This window comes from Oreochromis niloticus, linkage group LG2, assembly GCF_001858045.2.
Source record: "Oreochromis niloticus isolate F11D_XX linkage group LG2, O_niloticus_UMD_NMBU, whole genome shotgun sequence".
Taxonomy (NCBI): domain Eukaryota; kingdom Metazoa; phylum Chordata; class Actinopteri; order Cichliformes; family Cichlidae; genus Oreochromis; species Oreochromis niloticus.
The window spans coordinates 10325883-10348691 of NC_031966.2; the positions used below are offsets into that span (position 1 = coordinate 10325883).

The 22809-nt window shown below is 39.8% G+C and overlaps 3 protein-coding genes across 4 annotated transcripts; 1 reads left to right on the forward strand and 2 right to left on the reverse strand.

Moving 5' to 3' along the window:
• Positions 1-356: 356 nt before the first annotated feature.
• LOC100689739 (snRNA-activating protein complex subunit 1) lies at positions 357-2993 on the reverse strand. Its single transcript, XM_005467205.4, has one exon. The coding sequence runs from the start codon at positions 2273-2275 to the stop codon at positions 1178-1180; it is 1098 nt and encodes a 365-aa protein (XP_005467262.1). The 5' UTR covers positions 2276-2993; the 3' UTR covers positions 357-1177.
• A 1605-nt stretch (positions 2994-4598) lies between these two features.
• Positions 4599-14298, reverse strand: srp72 (signal recognition particle 72). Of its 2 annotated transcripts, XM_013270277.3 has the most exons (20): positions 14142-14298; positions 13562-13682; positions 13228-13348; positions 11460-11603; positions 11187-11298; positions 11057-11088; positions 10617-10741; positions 10416-10473; positions 10179-10310; positions 9964-10092; positions 8745-8817; positions 8411-8475; positions 8167-8262; positions 7865-7968; positions 7630-7707; positions 7102-7239; positions 6938-6975; positions 6465-6624; positions 5414-5609; positions 4599-5305 (listed from the first exon to the last, which is right to left on the reverse strand). In XM_013270277.3, exons 1-19 carry the CDS (start codon positions 14239-14241, stop codon positions 5429-5431), a joined length of 2007 nt encoding a protein of 668 aa, XP_013125731.1. In that variant the 5' UTR covers positions 14242-14298; the 3' UTR covers positions 4599-5305; positions 5414-5428. The 2 variants fall into 2 exon arrangements, with proteins under 2 accessions (XP_013125731.1, XP_013125730.1); XM_013270276.3 differs by having other exon boundaries at positions 4600-5609.
• A 383-nt stretch (positions 14299-14681) lies between these two features.
• On the forward strand, positions 14682-21902 carry LOC100697676 (leptin receptor overlapping transcript like 1). Its single transcript, XM_003443367.5, has 4 exons — positions 14682-14827; positions 15488-15563; positions 17494-17680; positions 18981-21902. The coding sequence occupies exons 1-4, from the start codon at positions 14812-14814 to the stop codon at positions 19095-19097; spliced, it is 396 nt and encodes a 131-aa protein (XP_003443415.1). The 5' UTR covers positions 14682-14811; the 3' UTR covers positions 19098-21902.
• The last annotated feature ends 907 nt before the right edge of the window (positions 21903-22809 follow it).

The following is a 22809-nucleotide window of genomic DNA, read 5'->3' on the forward strand; positions in this document are numbered from 1 at the left end:
ACAATTACTGCTTTTTTTTTTTTTTACTGCAGTAACTGTTCTAATTATCCTGCTTAGTCAAAGTATCATTTTTATTTAATTTGCGATATTTGATGGTTTTATATATTTTTATTTTTACCCCATGTTTTTTCATTGTTTTGTCATTATTCCATGTTATTTTATTGATCATTTATTTGAGCTAAGTGCTAATATTAGTTTAACTGTAATTTTACCCAATGTCACACCCTCTTTATTTTTAATGTTGGAAAAATTAAATATTTATTTTCAAAAATTAAAAATCGTGAAAATGTTAAAGGGGGGATAGCAAACTGGGGATCAAATTGGCCACAAAATCTGGTCGAATCCAGACCGCTAGGTGGCTTTAACACAAGTGTCATTAATAAAATGAACTACTATTCCTGCAGTGGAGATACCTGAACTCATACACAAGAAAAAAAACTGAAATTAAAATGTTTAACATTTTAATTGCTTGAATAACAAAGCATACACAAAACGCTTCCCTTCTTATTTGAAATCTAAGCATTTTGTGATTTAAAGACTAGGATCCATACATTTTAATTAAATATATAAATAAACCCTCTTAGTCCCCCGCCCCCCTTTTTTTTGCAAATGGATAGGGCATTAGATGTGTTCTCAGAATGTGTTTTATATTGTTTTTGTTATACAAAGGGGATAACTCCAGAAGTAATTCAGAGTTTATATTAAATCAAACTCAAAACGGTTACAATGTGGTCCTTAAAACTTTGAATAAATCTGGCTTAGTAACACAAAAACAGGCTAAATCAAATAAAAAAGACAAAATTTGGTCATTTTACAATTCTTATAACCTAATTTTAACTATGATAAAAGTTTCCTCCTCATTTATTTTTTCCCCATTGCAAAGGTGGTACCTATTATATTATTCTCTCTTTCTATTTCCACTTGATTCATTAAGGATTACAAAAGGATTCAGACCTGCAACAGTTTATCATTAAATTAACACAAAACACAGTTAACTGGTTTCTAATTTTAGCTTTGAAAATGTATAGAAAAATTATTTTAGATATATTGAAGCCTTTCAAATTATGATTTTTTTTTTTTAGCTATAACAAAAACATTTATTTATAGTTTAACTTATTCCAGTTGAACAGTGACAAACACAGTAGATTAACTGATTTTAATGATCTTCTCTCCTCCTTCACATCCTGTAGGGCTCTGCCTGGTTGGTCCTCCTCACTGGCACTCCGTCCTCCAGCTCAGGAGCACTCAGGAGCCAGGGTGGCAGGTTGCTGTCCTCCTGTTTCACCCCGAGGTTCTTCCGGGTCCGGGCCCGGAGAGAAGGAGGTCTTTTTTTCTGTGGGACCCGCTGGACCTGCTCAGGCCCCGAACTGGACGAGTCTGCTGGCTCACCCTGCCGGTGCCTCCTGGACTTGGGCGCCTTCTGAACATTGCTGTAGCTCTTCTGCTTGATGGAGGACAGAAGCCTCGCTCTCTTGCTGCAGGACTCCTTCTCATCTTCCTCCTCCTCTTCTTCTTCCTCCTCCTCTTCTTCATCTCTTTCCTTCTTGTCTTTGAGTAGCTCTGAGGTGAAAGTTTTGTTCTGCCAGGTGATGAACTCTGACATGCAGTCTCTGAGGCCTGAGGTGAAGTCTCTGTGGGTCATGGTGATCTGGGAACCCACCTCCTTGGTGGTCTCCTTCAGCTTCTCGTACAGGCTCTGGAGGTTGGCTATCTCCTCCAGGGTGTCTGCAGTGATGAGCTCGCGCACCGCGGTTGTCCTGCTCAGAAACTCAGGGCACACATGTTCCTTCTTTGGCTTCTGCTGCTTCTGGAAGGTCAGAAAATGCGGCATGGCCGTGTAGTGGATGGCTTTGGATGCCACAAGCTTCTTGTAGATATAAACTACATCAAGATGGTCGGATTCTACAGATTCCTTGAGGAAGGCTTGCACGTGGGTCCAGTCTCTCAGAGCGAGCCGGATCATCACAGGTGGTTCAGCAAGCTGCGTGTGGTAGAAACCAAACATCAGGTACAAGCCCCCCACTCGGATCTGGTAGCTGTATGGAGGTAGGAAGTACTTTACAGCTGTGGCCAGAGTCACCCTGCAGAGCCGCTTCAGTTCACCCGCATTGATGGTGCCAATGAAGAGATCGGAGAAGCCCATCTCCCTCCAGAGGGCTGAAAAATCCTCATACCTGACCGAGTCTATCTGCTGGAAGCGCCCCAGTAGCTCCTCCACATCTTCAGTCAGAGGGCCATAGAAGAAGTCTGAGTAAATACACGGCAAACGAGGCATCGTGTCCTCCAAAACCCACAGAGAATCTCTCAGGCTGGCTGCTCCACAAGTAAGCTGTGGTCAAAGCAGGTGTAGTGCATTGATGGCAAATTACCAAGCAGGAGCGCCCACTAGTGGCAGGATGAACCAAGTAAAAACCATTTAAACCAGGTGCATCAAACATACTGGGCCCTAAATTGGCCCAGGGGATGACTTTGCACAATGAGAGGTTGGATTTTTCTTAATAACAGCTTATTTTGACAAACTTAACATTTCCTTTATTATGACATTTTGTAAGAGTAAAGCAGTGCTATGGGAACCTCATGCCATACAGGTAGGTAGGCAGGAGTAGGACCAGCATGGAGTTGTACTGGCAAAAAGATAGGAGGGTGAGCTGGACATGGCAGAACTGAAAATGATAAGACTGGGAGTAACCAGGGTGGACAAGATTAGATAGAAGCTTATCAGAGGGACAGCTCAGATTTAGTGGTTTTGGACCAATGTTAGAGAGGCGAGGCCGAGTCCAGGCAAGAGCATCAGGAAGCGAACCAGCTTTTGGTTGGTAAATTGACATTTCTTGCTGATAATCACTTAGAAATGATGCACCAGTGACCTTTTGATTATGTGCTACTACAGCAAGTAAAATCCAGGTAAAATCTGATTTTGGTTTATTCTGTTGTTTTTTTCTTTCCAAACATGCTGGATTAAAATATTACAAGCACACCACAGTAATCTGACTTTCAGTATAATAGAAGTTCCTCCTACAATAACAAGCAAAAAAGGGATTTTTGGAGATTTTAAATAAATGGCTACACATGTAATTTTTCTCTGTGACCACATGGGGGCTTCATATCTCACAGAGCAATAGAGAGTATGAGAGAATTTAAGGTGCAGTTTAACTTCCTTTACTTAAAAATGATAAAAATGACCTGCGTTAACCATTTTAAAAACAAATATTACATTAACAGGACATTTTAAGGCATTGCATAATTTAATTTCAGCTACATTTAGTCTTAAATGTCAAAGTTCTGATCGTTTTCTTTATCATCATCTGGATCATTTGGCTCCATCTCACATTCATTGCTGTGGTCTTCCTCTTTTCCAGCACATCCACTATTCTCCATACACGTTCAAACCATCTCAGCCTCGTCTCTCTAAGGCTACGTTCACACTGCAGGCGAAAGCGCATCAAATCCGATTTTTCTGACCCTATGCGACCCATATCCGATCTTGGTATGACAGTGTGAACGGCACAAATCCGATATTTTCAAATCCGATCTGGGTCACTTTCGTATGTGGTACTGAATCCGATACATATCCGATGTTTTAGAAAGCGACTGCTGTTTGAACGGTCATGTCGCATTAAATCCGTCTTTTACGTCACTGACACAAGACGGACGCCGATTATCAGCGCCGGAGAAGACATCGCGAACGCTTCCTGGCCATCCAGTGTAGATGTCAGTGAAACTGTTGGGAAGACAACGTGAACATTTTATTTGTACTGTATAATCTGCAGATTCTGACAGAAATCTGCAGATTATCCTTTGAAGCACCGCTCCTCTAAAACAGCAATAAGGATAATTATTAGGTTATTTACATTATTATGTAAATAACAAAAGAACTTAAAGCAAAAAATTGGGAAACGTAAAGTCCGAAGTCTTTATATTAAGGGCCATCAGTCAAACAATACTGTTGGTCTGGGTCTAAACAGAGCGCGTTGTGTGTGACGTCTTCTTTTGCGCATGCGGTCCGCTTTGAGCGTTCACACTAGAGCGCGTTTGCTGTCGCATTTTATTTGTAGTGTGAACAAGCAGACAAAAAAAAATCGGATTTGATCAAAAAATCGGAATTGAGCATTAAGACCTGCAGTGTGAACGTAGCCTAACTTTATCTCCAAACTGCTAAATCCGAGGGGTTCCTCTCATACACGATCTAATCCCATCCAACACGGTCACTGTCAATGAAAATCTTCAGCACTGCCTGTTTTGCTGGTGCAACAAATAATTATTCTTCAAATCAGCTGCACAAGCACACCCAAATAATTTAATGATTTATGAGTTGCAAGATCTAGTTTTGTGTGCTCTAATGACCCCAGGAGGTATGTTGTTGTGGACAATTTGCCCCTGAAAAAAGTTTCAGATCTAAGGTGAAATTTTTTTTCTAATGTGTGAGAGTAAGAACTTTGGAGTGATGGATAAAATTTAAACAGCAACCCATCTTTAAGAAGGCCTGCAGATAATTTTCAGTAAACATCAACAAACACATCCAGTCTCTTCTATAATCATCTCCATCCATGCACAAGGCCTCAAAATGAGCCATACTAGGAAAAAAACTCACAGCAGGAGCGTCGCTGTTCAGTTTTATTTAGACTTAACAAAATGGAAACCTGTTTGGCGAAAATAGTGTCTTTCTGAACATAATCATGTGACAGAATCAAAATCCTTTTGCTTCAATTCAGACAAATAAATTCAAAAATAAATATCTGTTACTTTACTGTAGCTAACTGAAAATACATTGAAATATTAAAGAAACGGTGGAGCTGGACACGCTAATACTGAAACTCAACAGGTTCAAGCACCATTACCCTAAATTCTGAACTTTGAGTGACTCTGCAAAAGCAGTTTTATAACTCCCCTAATTCTAATGAAGGATACCCGCTGTGTTAACAGTACTTAACAATGCTTAAAATGCAATAAAGACATGACTCAGTTCCTTATTGCATACATGATTTAAACACTTAATTCACTTTTGATTGATCAGAATTTGTTTCTGCTTAAAAATAAAGAAAAATGCTAAATACAGTGCAGCTGTTAAGGTGTAGAAATATGCAGCCAAGAAGACAATTCAATGCACATTTAATGAGAATATAGATATCTGTGGTGTTATTGATTCGGTGAAAACAAACGCTGGTTTTGCAGAGCAACAAAAAGTCAATTTCAGTGGAACTGTCCTTTAAATTGTCAACTCTTTTTTTTCTCCTTTACTTTGTAAAAAAAATCAGATTCATGGTGTCGATGAGCAGCGGGGAGGATTTTGGTTTGATCAAATGACCTGAACAGAAAAAATAAAAGAAAAAAAATGAATTTTAAAAAAACGAAGGAAAAAAAAAACAACTTTTAAATTCTCTGCTGCTCAGATGCCAACAGCCTTCTTCCTCACATTGCTTCCCTCTGACTACCAGCCTCCTTTGCCTCCTTTCTTCTTCTTTTGCGGTGCTTTCTTGCGAGTGGCGCCTGAGGACGACGGTTTCTGCTGTCGTGGGGGAACTACTCCGCTGGCGGGGGCTGTAGAAGAGCCGGACGCAGACCCTGGTCTCGGTGAGGTAGGGGGGCTGCTGGCAGTCTTACTGGCATCCCTGAAGAGAGAAAAGAGCCACAGTGCTGTTAGAAGGGTCGGAAAATTACAGCGCTGAGTTTGTTTATTCAGGATCTGAGTTTCCTTCTGTGACATGGATGAGTGAAATAAACGTTTGATTAGCAACAAAGCTTTTGTTGGACAGTGTCTCCCACCACCTCCACTTTTCATGTATTTATAAATTCAGGTAGCAGCATGATGTTTGACAAGTTTATCATCCATGTTTGAATAACTGACTTTCAACAGTGACCTGCTCAGCCTGCCATTAGGGTCCAAGTTCAGCTGGTTAACGGCGACTGAACTTTCAAAATAAGAGCAATAAGTTGCATCTGCATCTTCAGACATCCTTCGGTGGTGCAACAACAGCATAAATTTTGTTAGGATTATTAATAAATAATTTTAGCTTCTGTAAAAGAGAAACTGGAGGGCATCAAAGAGCAACCTGCTCAGTTCGCTAATAGGGAAACTCAAGCTCAAGGGCTGTAAGTAGCTGGTTAATAGCAATTGAAATTTCAAAGTAAAAATGAGGGTACGCGCAGAAAAATCTGTTGTAGATGGAGTCGTTCTCTCTCCCCTGTTCTGCTTTGGAGCTGCAGTAGTTCAGATGAATGCTGGTAGATGGATTTCTCCTTTAGGAGAGACTGAGAATAATTTTGTTCTCAACAACAGATGAGCCCTTCCTCCTGCAAAGCAGCTGCGGCTCTGATCTGATTTCAGAGTTAATTGGCATGAAAACAAAAGAACAATCTCGGTTGCTTTTCCTCCATTAGTGCTGTTAATAACTGGGTTTACAATTACAGGAAATTGCACCCAGACGCCTCGGCTGGATGTGCGTGTGACTGCGGAGTTTACTCACAGCTCTGCTGAAGCTCCTGCTGTCGCTCCCTGTGTGCCTTTTCCTATTTGATCCTTCTTCTTGCCCTTCTTCTTCCCTCTGTAGTAGGAGCGCTCCTTCATAGGAAACCACCTCTCGGGGTCAGGGGTCACTTTGGGGTCATAGTTCTTGGGCAATTTTCCTAAAAGGAAGATGGTATGGTGTGAGTACTTTATGAGCAATAACTAGACAAATAAAATATCTTCAAGAGAGAAAACAAAAATAATCAGAATTATTCTCTTTTCCTAACAGTGGTTTTAATGTTTCGACCGCTCAGTGTGCATCTGAAGTTCCTACATCATTAACCAAACTCTCAGTTTTTCTCTAAGGAGAACAAAAAAGATATTTTTGCTCATTTAGAAGAAATAATTTCATGGCCTTCTTTATGTGTACCGTAAATAAACACTTCCAGAATAGATTCACTCTAAATCTTAGCAAGTGATTGAAAGACATACCTTTCTTTTTCTTCTTCTTCTTTTTGACTTCACCATGGCTGTTAAAGAAAATGAAGAAGAAAAAAAAACCTTGTCAATGTGTTGCTTGTTCTTTTGAATGTTTTGTTTAAAAAAAACCCCAAAAATAACAGAAGTAGCCACAGAAGAGAGTAACAGATGTGTACCCTTGTTCTTTGGGAGGGTTTTCTCCCACGACTTTAGCGGCTTTTTTCCTGACGTATGTGGCTCCGTGGGAATTCTCCAGCTCGTCCACGTCCACGTTGAAAGACATGGTGTCTGCAGACGGTAGGTGTTTGCTGAGCCTGTAGAAAAAAGCTAAGGATGCAACAACTGCTGACATCCAGATTACATCCTGGTCTTCTTGGGTTACATTTACTTTAATAAGGTATGGGTCATTTGTAAAATTAATAAACTATTTTGTCAACAAAATACCAAGCTTTGTTGAAAATGAGCTAAAGGTCTTTTTATCTTCTTTGTTTTCTCTCTGACTTCCAAACAGAAAAACATTAGTTTCTCACAGAGAAAAATAACAAATCCCCACATTTAAGGAGCTAAAAATCAGAATATATTTGAGATTTTTCACAAAACAAATATTATTTGAGAATCCAAATATGTTCCAGTTAGTAAAAAAAAAACATAAAACAAAATGGTTTAAGCGCCCATAAGTTGTATTTAATAATGTGAAAGGATACGATTTGGCTTTATCCGTGTCCACTAGAGAATATGCAGAGATGAGTTGTGCCAATGTGTGGACGTCCTTGGTGTTTTGTCTGTTTTGAGAAAAGTGATTTTTATGAAAATAGTTTGATGACATTTGAGGTATATGTTATAAAGAAACAAAACCAGCATCTGTGAGATTTAAAAGAAAAAAAAAAAAGACTTGACACATGTTGAACCAGCCGAGTGTTTAGCAGGGATTTAACTCACTTCCACAGCTGCTCCAGATCACTAATGGCTTCTTTTTTCCGCCCATACTTCAGCTTGAAATTGGCAGCTTCTCTTACAAGAGCCAAATGTGTAGCAGATCCAGGCTGTGCAGGAGAAAAGACACAGTGGGAACATGTTTACACGTATAAATGAAAGCTAGACCTTTGAAAAAAGCAAAAACTAACTGAAATCAAAGTGCGCACTTAGAAAACCAACTGTTTGACCTATACACAACAGAAATTAAGGTATAAAACAGTGGTTCAGACTTGCACAACACGAACCACCATCCGTGACACACAAACCTGTTCAGACTGGTAATGCTCAATAGCTTGTTTGAAAACATCGATGGCGCTGTCGATGTCTTCTTCATGGGAGTACATTGTTACCAGAGCTGAAACCTGAAGAGACGATGACATGGTCAAAATAAATATATGAGGGAACAAAAAACGTAGAAGTCAACAATTTTTTTAATTAACGGGGCATTTTAATTAAGAAAAACAATTTAAGAAAAAAAAAAAAAAGACAAAGTAGCATTTTTAGTCTTACCATCCCTGGTTTGTGCTTGAACTCTTCAATGGACCTCAGGACATCACAGGCTTTTGTCACATGACCTGAAGACCAAACCATTCATTGGATTTGGATTATAACATCTAATGAGGAGCATGTATCAAAATTAAACTGCTCAAAGTTTAAAGGTAAAAAAAACTTTTAAAGTTGCACTTGTTTGTTTCTTTGTTAATGATTGTTTCAGTACTCAGGCGATAATAATCAATGTGCGTGTTTGTTTTAGGAAGCTAGAAATATGAAATACTATCATGCCCACAGAGGAAAAAAACAGTAAGACAGAGCGGGTTGTGTGTGTTTGAATGCAGATCACTACCTTGTACTAAATAGAGTTGTGCCATTGTCAGTTTGATGCCAGACGCACTCTCTGGATTCTGATCGGAGAATTGCTGCAAAATAAAAAGAAAGATCAGTTAACAGACTAACAGAATTAACAGAATTAATGAAACTATTAATTACTGAGTGACAAAATATGAACATTTTCATCCAAACCCAATAGTCTTGTAATGCTGGGCATAAACTGTGCGATTTTTGGCCCATTTTGAGCCGATTTTTCAGTCGTGCGACCGTTTTGGTGATCGGCTCAAGTTTCGCCTTCATCGTGTGTCGTGCATCGTGTAGTATACATGGGGTAACGAGAAGCGATTAACACCTCACGACCAGCTCCCGATCATCAATCGTTTGGTCGTAAGAAAATCAAACCTGTTTGAAACCCTGTCGGCCGTCGCGAGGGTGTCAACGCAGCCTCTCACACTGCGCACGCGCAAACACAGAAATGAAAGTGAAAAGACGGAGCAGCACGGCAGTGCAGCGTGTGATCTGGACACAAGCGATGGAGGCACAACTTGTAGAACTTTGGCAAGCTCATCTGAGCCTTTTCGATGGGCCTCACAAAATTATCACGACCACAACAACCGTGAAAATAGTTGGATGGACGTTGCTGCTCAATCACAGCTGCCTGATCAATGTTTTTCATTAGCAAAGTTGATGGTGGTGGTGTGTGTGTCAGTTAAAGACAGAAGGAGAGAGAGGGAAAGCAAGAGACAGATTTTGTATTATAACCTTCATGTTAGGGACGCACAGTGTGAGCACTCAGGTCGCATCAGAGCATCGGGCCGTATAGTGTGAGACCCTGCATCGTGACCTACGAACTTCTAACCCCTGCGAGTCAGTCGTACAGTTTGAGCAGGAGCTGAATAACGCGACTGAAAAAAAAAAAAATTGCACAGTGTATGCCCAGCTTAAGTGTTTTAGGGCACCTTTTTTTTGTATGCCTTTTTTGTATGCTTGTCTTCACAGTTTAGTGTCACTTTTAACTGTGAAGCCATTTATCAGTATTTTTAAAAACCATGCAACCACAGTGAAAACATTTTGTAGATGAATTCTTGTAAAAAACAAACAAACAAAAAAATCCCAACCCCACGAGTGATTTTTAGGTTAACTGGTACATTATTTGATTATTTTCTCATAATCAGACAAAAGGAGGAGAATGTGTATCGGTTCTGATAATAAGGAGCAGTGTGCATCATTAATACCTGGAGCAGCTCTATGGCCCTGCTGTGCTGCTTCTCTCTGCACAGCTGAGCCACCTGGATGAGGACCGGCCGTGGATGTCCTGGATTTTGAGCCTGAAGACTGGATGACAGCTTCCTGCACTGGTCAGCCTGTTAACGGGCAAAAGCACCATCGGTGTGAAAATAATTACCTATTATTGATTATTGTTTATTCCTCCTCCAAATCACACCCGTACCTGGTTAGTGTACATGGCCAGCAAGGCTTTGTTGAAGTCAATGGCCTGCAGCTGTTTCTTTGCCAGCTTGTATTCAACACCTTCAGCATTCGTCAGCTTCACCTTTTTCTTTGAGTCAAACACGTTTTGGTCCTGAGGAAAGAGACTGAGCCTTAACACCAGCGTCGTGGCTGAAATTTTAGTTTTATGATCCCTGTTTAGCGTCTGAAAGTGGAGATCAGGGAGGTTTAAACCCACCTTGTTTATGGTGATGATATTGTTGGCAGTCACAGCAAGCAGCCCCACGTCAGATGGCCTGAAATTAAATCAGAGAATTAGAGCAAGCTGAAAATCTATTTAACAACTTAATGCCTGCCTTCTAGATGCTTCTGAACTGTCTAAATGCATCCCCATCATCTTTTTTGGGACTAAATTTGATGCGATGATGCCTTAACTCACTTGAGCTTGATGACCTGGTTGTAGAGCTGCAGAGCCTCATCTGTGCGACCCTGCAACTGCATGACGTACGCCATCTGAGAATGGATGACAGCCAGCTCCGACTGGATGTCCTCCTCAGTCATATCCTGAAAGGGACAAACAAGAAATGATGGTGATTAGCTGGAAAACAGTGAAAACTAAGTGTTACAAAGACAAGACAAGATAATTATGAACAAGCGTAGCAAATGAATACACATATATGGCCGAAATATGATTACAGCAAGGTTATTCCCATACAATTTATATGCAAATAATGCATAAATGGAGAATATTTTAAGACTTAAAAGTATGTTAACAGTGGACTAAGTTTCACTAGACTTGTGAAATACTGCTGGACCATCTTTTGGATGAAACTACTAGAAGTGAAAGTGAAATAGATCTCAAAAACAAGGCACACTTACAGAATCATCTGCCAGCGAGACTCTACAAAGCTCTGTCAGAAGAAACGATAAGTTTATGTCTGAGATCATTAAATCATTTAAAAAATACATCAAACACCAGCTCGATAGGACAGACTGAATATAAACTGACCTTCTGCTTGCTGTAGTTTATTGAGGGCCTCTGTAAGCTTTCCTTGGCCAATCAGAGAACAGGCAGCATTGTAGCAGAGCTCATACGTTGACTCAGGCAGACCCAGATCTTCCTGCAGAAGGAAAACACAACATGTTCAAATATGAGTTTATTCTAATTCTAATCAAACAACAGTCTGACCCCAGTTCTGTGCAACAAAGTGGAGAGAGTAAGTTTTTGATTTAAAAACTCAAATGAAAAGCTGATTGATGAATTGTGCCAATGAATGCTTACCGTTGGAGCCTTCTCCCACTGACTCATTGCAGCCACCACAGCGGCGAGGTTGGTCTTCCTCTCCTCCTCGTACTCGTCCTGGGAGTTCCTGATCAGATCCGTGTAGACAGACTTGCACTCATCGTAGCGCTCCAGTCTGTACAACTGTATAAAGAAAAGAGCTGGTTCAGATTAGCAGACGTCGTCACACTTCTCACAACAAGACAAAATAATATCCTGTTAGAAATACACAGAAATTGCCAAAATACCAAGCTGACCATTTATTACAAATCTCTCATTCTCACTCACCAACCAACAAAACCCAAAACACTAGTGTGTTCTCAAAAGAATATCTCACTGTAATAAATAATAATAGTAAATCATATAGACTGCATAAAGACTGTAACAAGCTGATATTCACGAATATTGGGGATAATTTTAACAACATTAAAGTCACTTTAAGACAAACAAAATAGAGCAGTGGCGTTAAGAGGTGAAAATGCTACGCTCTACGACCCTGATGTCTCCGTTTCAGAGAAAAATTGTTCAATTATACTTTTGCTATCTGATGTATTTGGTTGCGAAATAAAAACATAGTTTTTATACAATGTTACTTTACTTAACAACATTTAAATGTTTTTACAATCACGTTTCAAAAACAGAAGCCACATATTCAAACAGCAAGCTGTTTGCATTTATCGTACACTGTTTAATTTGAGTATGATTTGTTTGCAGTTCTGATGGTAGATGATCAGATTTTAAAATGCCACATATTAACAATCAGCAGCTTTAAAGGCTTCAACACTTTCTCTTCTTCTAACTTTGCTGCTCTTTTCAACAAGTAGATGACCAATGACTGACTTCTGATTTCAAACAGTAAATATACACTAAACTGTATAAAAAAACAAAAGAAAACAAAAATACAGTAATATGATCTACTTCTATCAACTGCTCCCTTTAGGGATCATCTGCTTCCATCTCACCATGTTCCAGCATCCTCTACTGTCAGATCAACCCTCTGCATGTCCTCCTTCACTACCATTCATGAAACTTCTCTGTGGTCTTTCTCTTTTCCTCCTGCCTGGCAGCTCCTTGTTCATCATCCTTTGTCCAATATATCCACTATCCCTGCTCTGCATATGTCCAAAACATCTCAGCCTTGAGTCTCTAACTCCTATCTTGGTCACTCCCAATGAAAATCTTAATATCTTTGGCTCGCTCTCCTTTCTTTTGGTCAGTGCCGCCAAGATCTTCAAACCATACATCATAGAAGTCACCACCATCTTGTGAACCTTCCCCTTCACTCTTGCTACTATCTTTTTGTCACAAATCACCCCAAACACTCACTCCAACCTGCCTACACTCTCTTATACAGCTCTCTGGTGTACTGTCTGTTGCTTTGGATGACTGACCACAAATATTTAAACTAATCCAGATACACTACCTCTGCTCCTTGCGTCTTCACTGTTACATCATATATTCTGTCTTGATTCTCTGTCTTGCTGTATTTCTGTCTTACTACAAATCACAGTCTTATTTGTGAACATCAGTCCACTGAGGCTCTTGCCTGACCTCATCTGTCGACCTGTATGTCATTATTGCCACCTCCTTACTGTCCTCATACATGTACTAAACTACCCTCACATATTTCTCTGCCACTCTTAAAGCAAAATTCTATAGTGTCTTAAGGTCTTAACCAAGCTTCATCAACTCTTTCCTACAGCTTCCATCAACTGTATGACTACACACAGTAATAATATAATATAATATAATACAATATAAGCCTCACCACTTGACCGTAAAGCTCCTTCAGCTTGTCTGTCTGCTCAGGAGCACTCTCGATGGTCTTCAGGGAGCTGTCCACTCTGTTCAGCCGGTACTCGCAGTACGCCTTCTCAAACACCACCTCACTGAGTGGAAAAAAGACCCCCACCCATCCCCAAAAAAGGGTTTAAATGTGCAACACACTATATAGAAAAAACCTTACAAGAATTTTGTAAGTTTTTCTTAGAGCATGGCAGGATTGCTGTGACACCATACACCGTTAGACACTTAAATGTCAACAGTGAACTACAGGGGTAATTTATACGTCAACCACAGGTGAGTGACAGCGTGCCGCTTACCTGCCGAGCATCTTTGAGTGGGTGTTCATCACATTTAGCGCCTCTTTGAAGCTCCCATTCTGGATAAGGCAAACCACTTTACAGTGCAGTGCCGTCACATCGTCCCTGTTTTCGTGCAAAACTGCGACAGGACAGAAAGAAAGCAGCAGTGAACATCACTCGCTATGCAGACGAACAAAAACAGGTTTCGCCCAGACACTGATGTGATTGTGCAAAGACAGAGGAGGAGTGTAAAGCAGCCGCTGGACGTTTCCAGTACAGCCGCCTGGCTAATCATGGGTTAGCTGTCGTGGTTGGCTAGGGACACGTCAGTCATGAGACAGTGGATTTAGGGGGCTAAATATTATTTAACGATGGCTCAAAATCACACAACAAGTAGCTAATTCAGCAGATATATATTTTTTAAATTACACACCGTTAACCAGAGCTTAATACACAAAGCTCCAAAGGTGTATTTAACACCCTGACTGCCGTTAGCTCAGACACATGCTAACAGCGGGAGCAGATGGGAAAATCCGCCGCGTGTCCGCTCTCTGACCCCCTCTCTGGTTCCGTTTTCAGAGTCAGCCAGTATACCTACTTTTAGTGAGAGCTTTGAGGGCTCTGGTGTAGTCTCCATTCTGTCCGCAGCGGTTCACTTCGGTCCAAAGCGAAGCCACCGATACTCCTCCACTCGCCATCTCCGCTGAGTGGACGCTCTCGGTGCCGGAAACAGAATGTGTTTACATCCGGTACAGCAACAAATACTTTTATTAATTTTAAAATAATTTCTAGGCGAAATAAATGAACCGTAGTCACAAATTGCGACGCTCTTTCAATGTTAATAAAAGCCTACTATTTGGGGGGCATCTAGTTTTTAATTTCAAAATGACGCATGCAACTGACGCATTCACGGCTAACCCTACTTTTTGTTCCCACTCCACATTAATTTGAAGTGCAAACATAGTACTTTATATTAAACTACATTTATTAGCCTACACATTAAGGAAAGAATATTTATGAATACTTTTGGAGGACTTTATATAATTCTAAAATGGACAGTTCTGCGGTGTCAGTGCTTTTAACTTGGGTGCTTTTAGGACCGTAGTGATAATCATCAGAATTCCTACATTTGTGTCAGCATCTGAAAGCAGCACGGTGGGCAGGGTAGGAGCTTCGGGAGGACTCGGTTGGCTTCGGTCGGACTCGGCTACAGAGGGGGGACTGTTGTCATTCGTCCGGGCTGTGTGGCGAGCTTTTGTCCAGCAGAGATGGCCGGGATTAAAGGTAAGCAGCATGAGATTTTCATTCCTTTCAGAAAGCTTCTGAACTCAGCCTCTGTTTATATAATTTCAACAAAATGTGCACGAGGCATGTTTGCGCATTTGTAACGCTCAGATAAGTAATGATAGAAGGAGTTAGCGCAGGGCCAGTACTGACAGACGGTAGCATTAGCTCGGTGATGAACCTGCACTGTTTCGGTAGAAGCAACCGCAACCGCAACATGGCAAAAATAACCAAACCAACTTCTGCGTTTCGTAATGAAAACACTGTAGCATTGCAAAGTGCGTCATTATTGCGCCACAGTTAACGCCATTCTTGTTTAATACTAAAACAACGCAGAAATAACCGTAATGCTAATGCTAGCTGCGCCTTAACTTCCCACAGGCGCTGACTGATTCCAGGCAGCCGCTGGGATTTTAATTGAATTTAACCAGTGGCCGCACGGACTCTATGGCTGTCTGGGTTTAACGTGGATCCATGTTAGCAGGGTTTATGCTGCTAACGTAGCTGTCACACACGTGAAATCAGCTGATTCATCACATGGTAGCCCCAAGTCTCCAGGGGCCCTGCAACCACCATGAGACTAGTGATTTCCTGTGGATATACCCTGTGCTAACGCTGGGGTCCCCCTATCAGCGCTGATCTCCTCTGTTTCTCTTGCAGCTCTCATCAGCCTTTCCTTTGGAGGGGCCATCGGCCTCATGTTCCTCATGCTTGGATGTGCCCTCCCTGTGTATGAGTGAGTATAACCATCACAGACCATGTGAGCCTAGTACTTCCTGGCACCTTTGATGATCCCATCACAGCTTCACAGCTTTAACTATAGCTGCATTCATGACCAGATTAGCGTTCTTAGAACGCATAAGGACACCATATAAAACCACGGAAGTCTGACAGAACCTGACCACTTTTAGTGGAGGAAAGCAGGACTGTATTAAATTAAGCAATTATCAGAGTTACAGGCTCTTGAAGTACATGAATGTGGGCTGAAATGTGGTACTTTTTAATTTACCTTATTTTCTCATGCCTTTTTGAACCATCATAACTTTAGGTTAATTGTGACTCACATTATCTTCACGTGTCACCCCCCCAAAAAAGAATAACAAAAAAAGAGAGGCAAGTTCAACATACCCAGGATATCTTTTCCTTTTGTGGCTTAACTAATCCTAACATTGCCAGTCAGATGTAGTGGTCATATGAAGGTGTTTGATGATTAAATAATCCTGGGTTTTTAGGTCTATAAATGTACACTGGCAACAAACGGAGAGAAAATGATCCTAGTGGAGAAGAGTGAAGAAGTTAAACACATAATGTATGTGATAGGAAAAGTGCTGTGTTAATGTGTTCATGTGCCTTTTAGTGTAAGTGCAGTTAGTGGTTTGTTAGACTGGAGAAGCTCTACACATGCAGTCTGTTTAAAGATAAGAAGGAAAACTGGAAAAAAAAAACCACGTTGCACAATTATTTAGTGATGGGTAGATGTGTAAACTGTGTATCATTTTCATTAAATTGACGTGCTGCTTAGATGTTTCCCGATGGTGTGCAGGACAGTTTTAGTCTTATTCTTGAAGCTGGAGTCTTGATGGTGTTAACTGTTCTAAAGGTGCGATTTAAAACAGTAAGTAGGCTGATTTACTGATGCTTTTATGAAAGTAGGGCTGTTCAGTTTTGGCAGAAATCACAGTTATTTTGGCCATTAATGAGAAACGTTTATTTGTTAGAATTACTCACACTCTGGAAAAACAGTGGATTTATTTAAAAGTACAAGCTTACTTTTTGCCGTCAACGTTAATTATAATTCACCTTAATAAGATAAATAATTAATTAAATATATGTAAACTGAACTAAACCTGGAGCAAAAACTAAATAAGCATCTATCTCAGTTATATTGTTATAATAATATGTGTATTATAATTGTAAGTGATGTGTAATTGCACAGCCTTAGTACAAAGCCTGTTTTAGAATTATAGCACTTTTTAAAGACTGATAGGATAATATAAGTTCTTGCAGTTTGCAGGATAACTATACTCTGTACTTACAAGACAACCTGATCAGCTTTGTGTGTGTGCACGCCATCACACCTCTTGGTTATTATTCTAATGAGTGCAGACAGTTTCTCATTTGCTGTATGTGGGATGAGCAACAGCAACATATTTGGCTCTTTTCATCTAATTTCCATTTCAGCCATTGTATTTACAGTAAATGACAGCTTCACTTCAGCATAATGCGTATTTATCAGCCTACAAATGACAAGAAAATGCGTAATTCCTTGGATATTTATAATACTATGTTTTGCACACAGTTTTATTTTTACAGTTTTTTTTTTTTTTTTTGTTCGTTTTTCATCAGTGAAATATCTCCCCAGGTACAGAGCTTTCTCGCAACTGTATAATAATCCGGCTCTTCGAGATTCTTGTCAATTACGTGCTAGTGTTAAAAACCATATAGATGGATATGTTTTTTTGCAGGCCTGCATCTGATCTGTATTCCAATCTAGAGGTTACAGAAACGTAGCTCCTGTCTCATGAAAGAAACCCCTTAAGTTGGCGTGTGGAGTGCTCTGCAGCGATTCCTTCTTTATCCTTCGATTCACTTCACTGCACCCTTTGTCATCATAGCATGTGGGTGTTTATGTCCCCTGTTTCTCTCGCTTTTTCTCCTCTCTGCAGCAAATACTGGCCTTTGTTCCTGCTCTTTTTCTACATCCTCTCTCCCATCCCTTACTGCATCTCGCGGAGAGTGGTTGATGACACAGACTCGGCCAGTAATGCCTGCAAAGAGCTGGCCATCTTCCTCACGACGGGCATCGTCATCTCAGCTTTCGGCCTGCCGATCGTCTTCGCAAGAGCTGAAGTAGTAAGTAACTGAAACCTGTTAATTCAGTGTGTACTGCATGGTTATTTAAAGCAGTGGTTCCCAAACCAAGGGTCTGAACCCTCTGCATTGGGCTTACTTTAAATGGTCTGACTTTTGTCTGTTTTTCAAATTATAAATTACACACAACTGCATAAGGGCTTATTTTTAAAGATAAGCTAAAAGCAACAGCAGCCAAAACATGAAAAAACTGCCTTGCTCAATAAAATGAATACAATAACACAAAACAAGATGGCTAAAAAAAGCTATACAACAGGAGCACAAAAGATTGGAAAAATGGCGAAAGCAGAAGAGCTCAGTTAATCAAAAATCTAAGTGTAAAACAATAAAGAGCTAAACTCTGACAGATAACTGCATGTATTGTGTTGTGCGGTCACAGACTTCCTGTATCTTTCAGTATTTACACCCAATGAAAGAGACAGTTTCATTGTGTGGTCAGCCAGCAGGGCTAATTATAAACAGATTATATTCACCATCAGCAAGTGATAAATGACTGCAAAGGTGCTGCAAACAGCATCCAGTGTTTCAAATGATTATCAGTTGTGCAGATAAATGCAGAGGTTCTGCAGTTCTCTATGAGTGACATGCATGCAAGCACATCATTTCTTAGGGCATCTTGGGTAGAGTGCTGGAGCTCAGTCATTAGTTTGAGGAAGTCTGATTTGACTTTCTGGTCCTTAGCAGTCTCTATACAGTTTCTCCAAAAAAAAGCTAGTAGACTATATTATATGCAGTTTGCTCTAAAGCATTCATGACACAGCTTGTTGCAAAGAAAGAAAAAAAGAATATCACCAATTTTGGTTTATTTTGGTTTTAAAGTGGACAAAAGCAGCCAGAAAAGGGGCCTAAATAACATAATCAGTTGGAATAATTAAAAGAACAATAACATATGCTATTAAATGATCAGGGTGCACAACAGCATATACAGTTGTTGAGAAGCATTCGTGTAATGAATCTGTTTTTTAAATATGACTTTTTAGTTAATGTTTACTGTACCAACTGATCGGACAATTTAGCAACTGCTAAATACCGTTTGTCAACGAGTCGCTGCCTTGTTTCGTAAAATGTGGAAAGCAGTGCAGCAAGGGTGTGTGAATGATTGTCCAAGTTTAACTGTCAGTTCCTTTTTGTCCAACTCTGAAAAAGCGCTTTGCACGTTAATGATTTAGAGCTGAATTCTACAGAAAGCAGATCTTTAAATCAACAAAATTAAATGTCTCAGTAACCTAAATAAGCTCTGTAGCATTCAGCATTCACCTGAATTTCCTTTGTCACTGTACAGATTGCCTGGGGAGCATGTGCACTCGTGCTAACAGGTAACGTAGTCATCTTTGGGACGATCCTGGGCTTCTTCCTGGTCTTTGGATCCAACGATGACTTCAGTTGGCAGCAGTGGTAAAACGGCAGCTGGAGGGGGACCTTAGTCTGAACTGTTTTTATTAGCGTTACAATTATTATTATTATTACTGTTATGGTATTACCGTTCTTGTTGTTATTTATATGATGACCGCCCATCCATAGACTCACATCAAACCAGTGCAATACTTTTTTTTGTGTTTTGTTTTTGTTTTGTTTTGACCACTCGCATCATGCTGAACTGACACAAGTGGGATGGAAAATGCTGACTTTCAGTTGGATTTTTTCCCATTTTTAAGTTTTACTCTTTCTGACTTCTGTGCTGTGAGTCTTTGTTTTCCATCTTTTTGTATGTATCCACTTTTATTTAAAGGATTACAAGCTGGTGAACAGCTTTTACAGCGTAGTATCTTTGAAGATGTGTTAAAAAGAATTCAAAATTAATGGCACGGACCAAAAGGATATGGTCAGTGATGTCTGGCCTTCTTTTTGCAATTAACAGAGACACTTAAAAACACTGGAAGGAGCTTCTTCTTTGTGAAATTAATGTAAGTCAGCTGGAAATTGAGGAAAAATCTGCACAATATGAGCCAAAATTTCATCAGACACGTCTCTGTTTCATACAGGTCTTACTGGATTTAAGTGTCAACAGTTCAGCTGATATAATGCAGGCTTTTCTCAGCTTTCAGTCAGTAAAATGTGAACAACACTAAGCTTGAGTGTTCTTGTGAAAGTAGCGGGCTGTTATTGCCACCAACAGTACCTAACATGCGAACTCTATTATGTGTAAATGTGATATAAATCTTTCTCATGACACAAAGTGAGGAGGTGGTGTTCAGGAGCAGTGTGCAAGGATTCATTTTAAACTCTCTCTCTATCACACCAGAGATCAAATTAAACTGACTTAGTGATTTCCCAGGTACCAACATGGTGGGCTGCTTATTCACCAAGTTTTTCTGCATCCAGTCGGCTCGTGTTCCAGTTAGTGTGAGTTAGCGTTTTTCAGTTAGGTCAAGAAAGCATGCAAAGCCCGTAGCAGCCGCCAGCTAGCATTGGATTAGCTCAAGGACAGCAGCCTTGTTGGAAACTCGGCCAAGCTACCCTAAGAGCCGGGCTACTTATAACCGAGGCCCAGTCAGTCATTTAACAGCCTTTAAGCTTTTGAATGCGACTCCCTAAAAGTGAAAGAATCCAGTGACTTTGCTCTGCATTCCAGCTCTGGCACATACTGTATTTCCTCACACCAGCAAAAAAAAAAAAGAACAAAAAACACGCCGTATGAATAAAGTTTGAAAGTATTGGGTTGTGTAAACAAAGTCTGCATGCTGGTTTATGTAATCTGCTGCAGCTTCTTGATAATCAGGGCCTGCAGTCAGTCAGGTGCAGCGCCTCAGACTGCTGTTACATTTAAACTGCATTAGTGGTGACTAAACGAGGAGTGAAGATAATGCTACCCTGTAAAGAACTGCAGTGACTAATGGAGCTTCAGGTGTGTTTTGTTGCTTTGTTTGGGTTTTTTCTTTTTGTTTTTTGTTGGGTTTTTTTGTAGATGGCACTGTTTGAAAATCTCTGAGTTTCTCCAGCCATTACAAGAATCAAATGTTTTGTTTCCATGCAAATTTCCAGTGGACATCTTCACACGTTTTGGCCCTCAATCAGTTTCATTTCCATATTTAAATCGTATTTTTAGGGTTTTAGAAGCACACATCCAGCAAATAAAACAGAAACAGTCCTACAGGAATAGTTTAGCATTTTGGTGAACTCACTCACATGTGTTGCATATGAAGCTAGACGTGATTGATTGCTTGTCATGAGGACTTTAACAGGAGGACATCTGGGCTCTGAAAGAAAACCAAGCCTGTCAACAAGTCCAAGCTTCAGCATTTATCAGAATTTACTGAATTTGTTTTAATCTGTACACAAACTAAAGTTTAAACCTATTTGTGATTTCAGAGTTAGTTTTTGAGCTCTAACCACTCTTTGTTAAGAAATATTGGTAATTTTATATTTTAGTTTAATTTCCCTTTACTTACAATTTAAAAAGTAAACTTTAGGTATTTTAGCAGAGCTGTATTATAGCTGTGTACCCCCTTGTTCCAGTCTTTAATGGTAAATTAATCAGATCTGTATTTGAGCTTTGTCACATCAGACTTTTACTGTAAACTGATTTTGTGTAATTGGCTCATTAACAGAATTCGAGTATGACTCTTACAGTATTTCCTGCATTAGTCAAAGACCATCCAAGAAAATCATTAGGAACCATTTGAGTGAACCTCTGGCTGAAAAATATGGGCTGACTGACCTTTGTGCAGGGTTAATTTGAACTTGTGATCACAGAGCTCATATTTCCGGCCTTTGTTCAGCCCTACGAAAGATATCGATTGTTTTAAAAGCACCACATTGACGGCAGATTTTTGTTTTATGTTAAAAACATGCTTTAAAATGTACTACTGACATGATTTGTGTGTATCATGATGTAATCCCATGAATGAATCCTCTGGTGGCAGTCTGTGAGCCTGTCTGTGGTTCAGACAAGCAGGGTAACTCCAGATGGCGTTTCTGGGACGTGCGCATCTGTATGACACTGGGTTTTTAGCTAAACGTGTCAAATGTTCTCAGATTTTCTGTTTTGTAGTCTGCCGTTAATTCTGAACTGTCAGTCTGGCATGAAGATGTGGGATTATTCTTAGGTTTCTCTCACAGATCTTTGAAGGATGTTGTATTTATTTATTTCACTGGATGCTTTGTGTCAAGGTTCAACGCCATTTTCTATCTCAACTGTTATGTTGAAGATGAGGAAGTCAGCATGGTGGTTTCTTTTTTTTAATAAACGCCATTTTTGAAAGTCTTCTTCATTTGAATGACTACAGATGCATTTCACTTACCTTAGCACAGCTGCAGCAGGTAGAGAGATGCTGATTTGTCTTCAGAGGGAATAACTGAGTCAGTTAGTGATGTTGTTAAGAGACGCTCATGAGTGTGAGAAGAAAAACCAGTGAAATCTTCTTATAAACCCTCTGTAGGTTGCAAAAAATAGTATTCTGAGATGCTTAACATTTTCATAGTTATTTTTAAAGACACAGAAACACGGACTCCGATGTCTTCCAGTATCTTATTTTTGTCTAATCAGCTGCACAAAATCCCCCAAATATCCAGTTCACTCCTGTGTAAAATAATAAAAAGAAGAAAGGTGTCACTTCTCAGAAGTTTGGTAAATATCTCCTGCTTGCTTTAAAAACTTATCAAAAAATATCTATCTCCCAGTTAATTTTCTAGCTCTGCAGTTATGAACACAAATTTTGATAGTGGCAGAACTTTTTTGTTTCACTTTCAGTTTTTATTCAGATAATCAAATCCTAATTGATGGCGATCCATCCGGGATTATCAGTGCTCCACATTGATCAGTTTGTGGGTTCTTCTCCTGCCTTTTTAGGCCTGATTGTAGATCCAGAATGGGAATCTCCGAGCCTCGTAGCTATCTGCTACATTTGCTTTGTGACATGGTGCTCCATTATGGTGGAAAATGTGCAGATTGTCACCAGAAAAAGCAAACTAAATAAATAATAGTACCAGTTAATTAATTAAAATATCAACTCATTTTTATTATTTTTTTTAATTATTTCAACATTTTATTATTTATTATTTTATTGTTCCTTTGCTGGGTTTGTAACAAGCTCTCTGGCTGTCTTCATTTTAAAAATCCATGAATGTAAACCTAATCCAAACAATGTCTTCGATTGTACACACAGGGAAGT